Raw genomic sequence first — 10,074 nt, 5'->3', positions numbered from 1 at the left:
TTTGATATGTAAATACAGAGGTTTTTCAGTAGATCATGTTTATTCCCAAGCCCCAACCAGACATGTTCTACTCAAGGTCCCTGAGACCCAGGCTGTGGGCTGGAAAATGAAGGCACAGTGTCAGAGTGCCCCTGTTGGCATATGAAGACCCAGGAGTACTGACCTTCAGGGATCCGCCTGCACTGCCCATGGGCCTGGCACAACAGGAGGCACTCCTGTTTCTGTCCCTTCTGTCTCTGTTTTTGAGAGCAAGGTTTCTGCTGAGATATGCTAAGGAAGCCGAGTCCTCTCTCAGCCCTGACCTGACTGAGAGGCAGACAGGAGCCAAGGCCCCAGTGAAGCTCCAGGACGACGGTGGCCCTCAGGGGAACAGACACAAAACCAGGCACAGGCCTGCCTTCCAGCTGGCATCTACCTGTCAGGCCCAGAACCTCTGTGCAGTTGAAGTGGGCTCCCCAGAAGGAAAAACAATACAGCTGAGTCTAGTGCTAGGGGACAGAGAACTGGGGTTTCAAGAAAGCACCCCAAAACGGGCTCCCAGGTTAAGGAGCCATGGGGCTGAAGAGAAGTTGGCCCCAGAGCCCAAAGCCCTCACTGCAGTCAGTGGGTGAAGATGAGAAGCAGCCCAGGCCCCTTCAGGAGCTGGGCCCTGAATCCTGAGGCCACCATCACCTCAACATCACTTCCTACAGCAGAAAAAGGTCACTCTTCTTTCCAGAGGAGGTAACACAGCCTCAGAGCTTGCTCCGCGGGGCCTCTGCCAGGGGGCGCTGCAGCCGCCACACCACCCGGACCGGCTCAGCAGCACAGTCCAGCTCCCGGAGGCCACCCAGGTCTTGGGTCTGGCTGTACTGCTGCAGGGCCGGCTGGAGCACCGTGATGGGAATGCTGAAGTTCAGGTGGGGGTAGGTGGCCCCCGTGTTATTGTCCCGGGTGTTGCTGGTGATTATGCCTGTTGAGGAGTCAGAGAGCAAAAGGGTATGTGAGCTAGGAGGCAGAAAGGCTGGAGAAGGGAGGAGGACCATCTCCACCCTGGAGCCCTCAGGGCCTGGTAGGACTGGAAACCACCCCCCATGGTGACAGATGCTGAGCTTCCAGACATGAATACCTGCTGCCCACACCCGTTCCTGGCTTTACGTTCTTCTTCACACTCTCAATATCTAACACGCTAGATAGTTCACTTATTTCACTTGTTATCTTTCTCTCCACCTAGTGTCAGCTCCATGAGGGCGGGACTTTGATGTTTTGTTCATGAAGTCTCCCCAGTACCTGGAACAATGCCTCATGCCAAGTAGGCTCTCAACAAAGTCTTGTTGAATGAATGAATGAATGAATGAATGGATGAATCAGACCCACAGACATGTTTTGTTTGGCCTGTTCGGTGCATGGATGTGTGTGTAGTTTTTTAAAGATAATTTCAGACATAAAGAAGCCTTGCCTAAATAGTGCAGAATTCTATATACCCTTTGACCAGCTTATGTTCAGATCTAATGTCACTAAAAAATATTTACCAAAACCAAAACATATACCTTGGTACAATCCTGTTATTAAGTGAACTATAGAACTCATTGGCATGAGTTGCACTAGTTTTTCCACTAATGTCCTTTTTCAGTTCGAGCATCCAGTCTAGGACTCCATATTGCATTCAGTTGTCACATCTCCCAAATCTCCTCCAATCTGGGTCAGTTCCTCAGTCTTTCCTTATCTTTCATGGCCTTGACATTTTTAAGAGTGCAGGTTATTTTATTTATTCACAGGTTTTTTTGTTCTTGTTTTTGTTTTTTTAGAGGCAAGGTCTCACTCTGTCGCCCATGCTAGAGTGCAGTGGTGGGATTATAGCTCACTGCAACCTTGACCTCCTGGGCTCAAGTGATCCTCCCGCCTCAGCCTCCCTAAAATATTTTGTAGAGATGGGGCCTCACTATGGTTGTCCAGCTTGGTCTCAAACTCCCAGACTCAAGCAATCCTCCCGCCCTGGCCTCCAAAACTGCTAGAATTACAAGTGCGAGTCACCATACCTGGCTTTTTTTTTTTTTTAAATAAACATACAATTTATTTTTTTGAGATGGGGTCTCACTCTGTCACACAGGCTGGAGTGAAATGGTGACCATAGTTCACTGCAGCCTTGAACTCCTGGGCTCAAGTGATCTTCCCACTTCAGACTCCTGCATAGCCAGGACTACAGGCGCATACCACCATGTCTGGCTCAGGTCAGTGATTTTAGAGAATGACCCTCAGTTGAGGTCTACCTAATGTTTTCTCATGACTACTGGATTGGTGCAAAAGTGAATGTAGTTTTTGTCATTACTTTTGTTTTGCCATTACTTTTAATCGTTTAAGGGTACACATTGTTGGGAAGAATACCATAAAGCCATGTGTCCTTCCCAGTGTCTCAGCTGTCTGATGTCTGTATGGAGTACTTGTGATGTTCACCTTGATCACTTGGCTGAGGTGGTATCTGCCAGGCTTCTCCATGGTAGACTTAGTATTTTCCTTTCTTTTGTTTTAACTAAAAAAAAAATTTTTAAATAAAAAGAGGCAGGGCCTCACTATGTTGCCCAGGCTGGTCTCGAACTCCCACTTCAAGTGATCCTCTTGCATCAGCCTCCAGAAGTGCTGGGATTACTGGCAAGAGCTATCACACCCGGCCTAGACTTACGGCTCTAAATATTACTTACGGATCTAATATTTCCTCTTTGTAAGTACTACATATTTACAGGAAATTTAAACTAAAGCTATGCAAATACAATTTTACTCATATACTAGGGTGGAACAGATAAGTCAACATATTGTAGACAGCAGGAGCAAGGTATTTCACTACAGGAGAAAGAATAAACAAACAAGGAGAGTTAGACTAGACTGGAGTTGGAGGTTTCTAGATGAACTCATGTCTTTTTCTTTTTTCTTTTGGATAGCTAAACAGACTGTTTTTCAAAAACCTGCATGCTACCAAACTTTAAAAATTGATCAATGTAATGGCCACACATATATATATATTTTTTTGAGGTGGAGTCTCGCTCTATCGCCCAGACTGGAGCGCAGTGGCACGATCTTGGCTCACTGCCAGCTCCGCCTCCCGGGTTCACGCCATTCTCCTGCCTCAGCATCCTGAGTTGCTGGGACTACAGGCGCCCGCCACCTCACCCGGCTAGTTTTTTGTATTTTTTAGTAGAGATGGGGTTTCACCGTGTTAGCCAGGATGGTCTTGATCTCCTGACCTTGTGATCCACCCGCCTCGGCCTCCCAAAGTGCTGGGATTACAGGCGTGAGCCACCGCGCCCGGCCACACGTATTTTTTTAAAAAAAGCTTTGCATGTCTTGTGAAAATATTAGAATACCAGCCAACGTTCGGCCCATCCTCCTTCCCGGCCACAGTCTGCTGTGGCTGACTCGAGTGTGCTTCAGTTTAGACGCCTCCCCTCCCCTCTCTGTTGTCTTCTCTCATTCATTTGCTTTACCTTTCCAGCCTCTGTTGGCTTTTGAGTCTGTGATGCTTTGACTAATCCAACTCCTGAATTTCACAGATCAAACCAGATTAGATTAGTGGCAGAGAAGGGACCAGGGCCCAGATCTCTTTCCTCCCAGTTCAGCATCCCTCCCTCTCCACCATCAGAAGAGCCTGCAAACCTTGGCTAGCTCATTCATAATGCCCACCATTTTCCCAGAGAGAGGGTACATTGAGGCTGGCTACAAGCACTCATGGGGTGGGACTGAGGTTCTAGCAAGAGGGAAGGTGGAAGGGGGACAAAGAGCTGGTTACCAAGGAGGTTTCCTGAGTGGTTGGAGAAGAGGGGTCCCCCACTGGAGCCGCTGTGCACAGCACACGTGGTCTGCAGCATCACGGGCATGCCATCCACCTGCACCACAGCCGAAAGGATGCCTGAGGTCACCGAAGGCCCACAAGCCTGGCCAAAGACGCCAAAGCCCACCACACTCACAGCCTCACCTGCCAGGGAGGGAAGGAGGGTGAAGCTGGCAACACCTGTGTTATAGCAGGACTCACACTCCCTAACCCCCATCCCTACCCTCTCCAAACACCCCAAACCTCTCCAGCCTTCAAGTTTCTGCTCAGATACTCCTGCCTCCAGAGAGCCTTCCCCAGGTCCCCTGGCTGGAAGAGGCTGGGAACCCCATTGAGCTCCTAGCACTGTATCTGCATGACCACTTCTGAGCAACAGGCTGTTCCCCAGTCCTCGTTCCCTGGACAGGCGGGGCAGTGACTTTTAGGAGTTCCTAACACCTAGCTACATGCTCAATAAATGTTTGTAGAATTCACATCCATCTCCTCCTGGGACTCCTAAGAAATCTCTTGGTGAAAAGAAAAGTTGATGATGGCTATAAGGCAGCTATGACCTTCCTTTTCCAAGTGCAAGGCATGGAAATAGTGCTTTACAGTCAACATCACACCCAGCCCTCACAACACCCAGAAGTAGGATACATTAGCCCCATTCCAAAGACGTGGAAAATGAGGCAGAGGAGAGTTAACAAGCCTGTCCAAGGGCATGGGACTAGTAAGTGGCAGAGGAAAGATGCCCATCCAGAGCCCCTGCACCCTTCATCACCGTATCACTGCCTCCATGGAGTGCAACGTCGGTACTTATGTGGCAGCATCACAAAGCCTTTTAGACAAATCATGCCCCTGGAGCCTTGAAAGTGCCACGTGCCTCTCTGACCAGCCTGAAGTAACTGTTAAGGAACCCCAAAGCCCCGCATCCTCACACTACACTGCTGCAGGCACTTGGGGAAAGGGCGTGTTTTATCCTTCACAGGGTATTCCACATGCCCCACCAGCACAAGAAGGGAGGCCTCCAATGACCTTGACCAATGCCACCCTGACTTCCTGAGAATGCCCAACACTGATTCTCTTTCCTGAGGCCCACCCTAGCCCAGAGGGGCCCTCCTTCAGGCTGCACCCTTGGTCCTTTACCTTCGTGGAAGTGCTCAGCGGGCACAGGGATGGGGACATCATCCAGGTCCTCCTCCAGGCTCACCACTGCTATGTCATAGGGACATGACTCCCGAGTGGCAAATACCACACGGCCCCAGATGGCCACACTCCTGGGAGCAAGGGAAACAAACAACAGGCTAGCTTTCTGACTCCTCAGTTCTTGGGAGAAATCAAGGAGCTGAGAGTGACGGTAAAAGTCATGGACTTGGAGTCAGAAGATCTGGGTATCAGCCCCGAAATCGACCAGCCAGGCAACTCTGGGCAAGTCATGTAACCATTCTGTGGTATCTCCAAAGGTGGTTGACAAACTGTGCTACTTCTATAAAGCTTCCTGTACCTGAATAATCAACACTGATACTTAGTGAGCATTGTGGGCCAGGTTTGGTGTTAATGCTTTGTGGACATCACTTCATTTAGTCCTCACGACCCTATAAACTAGGTACTGGCATTATCTCCATTTTAGGTGGTATAACAGAGGCCCAGAGACCCTCAGTAACAATCACAACACCAAACAGAAAGTGGGAGGAACCAAGGCAAACACATTTTCCTTCACTGCCTTGTTGATACCCCCAACAATCCCGTCAGTTGGTGGGGCAGATAAGACATGGTTTTACTCCTCTGGGTCCCTATTTACACTACGTGGAAGGCTCCATTCCATGACATTTCGCATCAACTCCCAGGGAGGCAGCTTAGATAAAGTGACTTGCCTAGGATCAGAAAGGGGTGCCCTACTACACACTCTGTAGGGGTAGCTTCCAAGAGACCTAGCAGTCTCCTTAGGAGTAAGGGGCATGTGGGGGGAGTGGGGGGAATCTGGTAGGGGCCACAGGCCACAGGGAAGCCTTCATCATCAGTCTTCCCTATAAAGTCATGGCTGTCCAATAGGCCACCAGTGGGGACACCTGTGGCAAAACTGGGCTGTGTTACCCACACCTGGCTAAGCTTGGGGACTCAGGAAAGAGATTTGGAAAAGCCTGGGCTACAAGGCTGGGTTGAACCACGTACAGCTGCCTGGACCATCCCCCTACATTCTGATTAGGTAGAAACCCACGTTCTGTCATTTTCATTCAGAAGGGAAGCTCTGGCTAAGCTCTAAAAGATGGATAAAATTAATAAACCCATCTCATTACCCCAGAAGGGCACCATCCTGGGCCTCTGGGACCTTATCAGTTTCAGAGAAGCAGCAGGGTTAGGAAATATCTGTTCAAAGGGCCAGAGAACAGTGGGGTACGGTGTGCAGGGTTTTCAGACAGCGAAGCCGCCCAGAAGAAACTCAGACTTTGAGGGGAGCTCAAAGATGCCCAGTTCCGGATTCAGGGTGTCCCACAGTACCTTGACACCTTGCTCCTGATTCTCCCCGCGGGGGTTCTGGGTATAAAGGATGAGGGGAGGGTTTCAGGTCTCTACCCACTACACGCCCAAAGCATCCGCATGACACAAGAAAAGCCTGCACAATACTCAAAGAGTATTAGGCCTGGACCCAGACCTGAGACCTTGAAAGGGATGGAGTGGGGTCAGCCCTGTGGGCTTACTTGGGGGTGGTGGAGCGCACCAGGACCCTGGCTGCTTCCCGAGGGGACACGTGCCGGCAGGTCACTACAAGGCGGGGTGCCACAGCCACTCCGGAGCCCCATACGGTGCCGCACTCCACCAACACGGCCGCGGCTGCCCACAGGGGCCCGGAGTCTCGGAGGGGCAGACCCCACGGGACGCCCACCTCTGGCGGCATGAGAGCGGCCAGGGCAGCGGCGCTGGGGCGCAGGCGGCGGAGCGCGTCGCGGGCGGCGCGGAAAAGTGGGGCGGCGGCACAGAGCAGCGTGAAGCCCACCCATTCGCCGGCCTTCCAGCAGAGCGGCGCCGCCACCAGCGCCACCAGCGCCCCCGCGGGCCGCGCGGTGAACACGCCGCCGCCCTCGGTGCCGGGCAGGCAGCGTGCGTCGGTAAGCAGCAGCGGGCCGGCCACGTTGCTGAGCACCCCGCAGCTCAGCGTGTTGAGAAAGATGTCAGGGCAGAAGGCGCCGAAAGGGGAGCCGCAGACCAGCAATGGCGCGCCCTTGGGCACGGCCCCGAGAGGCGACACGGCCACGACCGGCCCGCGCTCCTCCTCCACCTCCTCCTGGCCTAGCCGCACGCCCAGTAGCGCGAACCAGCCCAGCGCTCTCAGTTGATCCGCCTCCTCCTCCTCCGACACTTCGTCATCCGGCGCCGAGCTCGAGAAGCGCCACTGTTCCGCCGCCTCGTCCCCGAAGAGGCGCGCGAAGTGGGCCCAGAAGGCCGGGCAGCTCAGCAGCAACAGCAGCTCTGCGGGAAGCCGGGGCTGCAGGGGACGCCCGCGGGACGGGGCAGGTGGGCCCGGCTCGAGGCCAGCGCACTGGGGCGTGCACAGCCCTGGGCGGCCCCGCTCCGCGCCGCCCCCGGGACCCGCGGCCGTTGGGGCCCACTGCACGTGCAGGCGCAGGTCGTCGCTGCAACTGTCGCCAGGCAGGAAGGCGGCGCCGGCCGCGGTCAGGACTTCGCTGCCAGCTCGCAGGAAGGGGACGAAGATGCCCCCATGGCAAAGCACCAGGCCCGGGCTACGGCTCAGGATTACCCCGCTGCAGCTCCATGGGCCCGCCTCTGGCCGTCCGGCCCGGGAGGCGCTCACCACGCAGCCCGCCTGCTCGGCCGCCCTCATGGCAGACCCCCACTGCTTTCCCATGGCCTCTAGGCCGGACACTTCGGGGCTTCTCCGAGAAACCGCAAGCAAGCAAGCGAGCGAGGACCCCTACCCGGTCCAGCTGAACCGGCCTGGCGCCACCCACAGCTGGAAGCGAGAGGCGCAAGCTCTGACTCAGGTCTTCCTCATCGAGCCCGATTGGCTAAGCCCCAACTGACCCGACCCGATTGGCTGGGCTTGTGCCGAGCTCTGATTGGCTGCCTATTCTAATTCTCCTTTCCCCGCCCTCGTTGGTTTGTCCAACCTGTGGGACAGAGCCTCTGCCCCATTTCCCCGGATGAGCCCAGGGGAGAGTAAGAGGCGTGCGGCGTCATAAGGAATCCGAGGAGAGGTGGGTGGGTTCCTTCAAGTCGAGTCTCTTGTTTGCTGGACTGTGGAAAAGGGAATAGAAATGAGCGCTGACGTGACTAGATTTGCCCAGGCCATGACAGTACCTGTTAGCATCTGCCCAGGTCTAGGAGACCTTCGGCCTCTGACCCCTGGGATAATATGGATCAAGGAAATCCTTGGCCAATTCAGTATTTTGAAAATTTAAAAGTAAACCCTATAGCAATCCACTAGGGGGCATGGAACTCTCAAGATTACTCCTAGGATTTTTTTTGCTGCCAAAGCCCCAACACAAATCTCCGAGAAACGGAATTTGCTGTAAATTAAATTGCCCTTTAAATTGACTATGATGAACAGTAGCTGAAATCAAAAATTTTAATCATACAGCCCTATATTTTGCAGTGTGCACATTTCACATAACATAACCACCGGCCAGGATTTATCTAGGCCAGGGTCCAAATACTTTCTGTAGAAGGCCAGAATGGAAACAGTTCCAGTTTGGGGGACCATACAATCTGTCTCAAATAGTCAATTCTGCAGCTGTTGCATACAAAACCTAAAGCTATGGCGGCGGCTGTGTCCCAATAAAAAGTTACAGACATTGAAATTTGAATTTCATATAATGTGTCCAAAAATAGCATTCTTTAAATATTTTTCCAACCATTTAAATGTGTAAAAACCTTTCTTAGCTCACAGGCCATACAAACACAGGCAGCAGGCCCGAACTGACCCACAAGGCATAGTTTACCCTCTCTAGTGTACGCTAACATAGAACTTCTCTACTTTTCCAAAGAAGTACCCTTTAGGACAGAGAAGGACGAAGGAGTATGTCGAGGGTTGGGAGCTTCATGATACCCTCAGTCAGTCACCACAAGCTAGACAGTTCACAAAGGTCTCCTTTATCATTGAATTGATAAAATACACATTAATTTTTATTAAGGTTACTATAGTATACTACCAGCATTAGTGAAAAAATATTCAATTGCTACTTAAATTCTCTAACCTTTCTGCCTGAATTCTTTTTTGGTTTTTGTTTTTTGAGATGGAGTCTCACTCCGTCGCCCAGGCTGGAGTGCAGTGGTGTGATCTCGGCTCACTGCAACCTCCGCCTCCTGGTCAAGCGATTCTCCTGCCTCGGCCTCCCAAGTAGCTGGGACTACAGGTGCGTGCCACCATGCCCGGCTAATTTTTTGTATTTTTAGTAGAGACGAGGTCTCACTATGCTGGCCAGGCTGGTCTCGAACTCCTGACCTCGTGATCTTTCCGTCTCGGCCTCCCAAAGTGCTGGGATTACAGGCATGAGCCACCGCACCCGGCCTCTGCCTGAATTCTTTAAATAAAGTTAACACTGTTTGGTATAACCCCAGCACAACACAGGATAATGATCCCAGTACTCCCAGTGACACAAACCTGCTAGAGAAAGGAAAACGATTATCTATGATAATATGAGGCAGGACTAAAATGAGGCCATCTTGCCATAGCAGGCAGTCTTCCTTTGGTTCTATGACACAGAAGGTGGCTTGATCACAGTAAAATTTATCCCAACTTCCTAGCAATTAAAGAGTTTTTCTCTTGGTGGAGCACAGGGGCTCACACTTGGAATCCCAACACATTGGGAGGTTAAGCCAGGAGAATTTCCTGAGCCCAGGAGTTTGAGACCACCCTGGACAACATGGTGAGACCTTAACTCTACAAAAATTTTAAAAATTAGCCAAGCACAGTGGTGCACCCCTGTGGTCCCAAGCTACTTGGGAGGCTGAGATGGGAGGATCACTTGAGCCCAGGAGGTCGAGGCTGCAGTGACCTATGTTCATACCAATCCACGTCAGCCTGGGTGACAGAGCGAGACCAACTCAAAAAACAAACAAACTTTCTCTCTGGAGTCCAGTGATTCGCCCTCAATGCTCAAGACTCCAGCATGAACTGTTGGGCGCTGGGTTTTTCTGTATTTACAGCAGACCATGGTAAAAAGAAGTCCCAAGTCACAACCAGAACAGCCAAAGATCTTTGCGTGCTAGGCTCACTGACTGAGCGTTTAATCTTATGTTCCAGTCTGCCTCAAACAAAACCAACTCATTTGCCC

The 10,074-nt window shown here is 51.9% G+C and overlaps 1 protein-coding gene across 12 annotated transcripts; it reads right to left on the bottom strand.

Annotated features, from left to right (window-relative positions):
• On the bottom strand, positions 1 to 8,987 carry TYSND1 (trypsin domain containing 1). 12 transcript variants are annotated; one of them, XR_004059932.1, is made up of 6 exons: positions 6,481 to 8,982; positions 4,928 to 5,058; positions 3,761 to 3,946; positions 3,459 to 3,511; positions 2,365 to 2,509; positions 818 to 952 (listed from the first exon to the last, which is right to left on the bottom strand). XR_004059932.1 is itself a non-coding variant. In XM_030940045.1 (5 exons), exons 1-4 carry the CDS (start codon positions 7,644 to 7,646, stop codon positions 2,439 to 2,441), a joined length of 1,554 nt encoding a protein of 517 aa, XP_030795905.1. In that variant the 5' UTR covers positions 7,647 to 8,982; the 3' UTR covers positions 821 to 952; positions 2,434 to 2,438. The 12 variants fall into 12 exon arrangements, 9 of the variants coding, with proteins under 9 accessions (XP_010361138.2, XP_010361137.2, XP_030795905.1 ...); XR_004059933.1 differs by lacking the exon at positions 3,459 to 3,511 and having other exon boundaries at positions 6,481 to 8,981; XM_030940045.1 differs by lacking the exon at positions 3,459 to 3,511 and having other exon boundaries at positions 821 to 952; positions 2,434 to 2,509.
• Between the last annotated feature and the right edge of the window lie 1,087 nt (positions 8,988 to 10,074).

This window comes from Rhinopithecus roxellana, chromosome 11 (genome assembly GCF_007565055.1).
Source record: "Rhinopithecus roxellana isolate Shanxi Qingling chromosome 11, ASM756505v1, whole genome shotgun sequence".
NCBI classification, from domain to species: Eukaryota; Metazoa; Chordata; class Mammalia; order Primates; family Cercopithecidae; genus Rhinopithecus; species Rhinopithecus roxellana.
Note: the sequence above shows the minus strand (reverse complement) of the source record. Positions and strands in the feature narration are given on the sequence as shown.

Excerpts from the sequence above, each read along its gene's own strand:
- TYSND1 (XM_010362835.2), bottom strand. The coding sequence starts at position 7,646 with ATGGGAAAGCAGTGGGGGTCTGCCATGAGGGCGGCCGAGCAGGCGGGC. Across the intron at positions 5,059-6,480 it reads GTGCGCTCCACCACCCCCAA|GAGTGTGGCCATCTGGGGCC; the intron begins GTAAGCCCACAG and ends CCTTGCTCCCAG. Across the intron at positions 3,947-4,927 it reads CGCTGAGCACTTCCACGAAG|GTGAGGCTGTGAGTGTGGTG; the intron begins GTAAAGGACCAA and ends CCTCCCTGGCAG.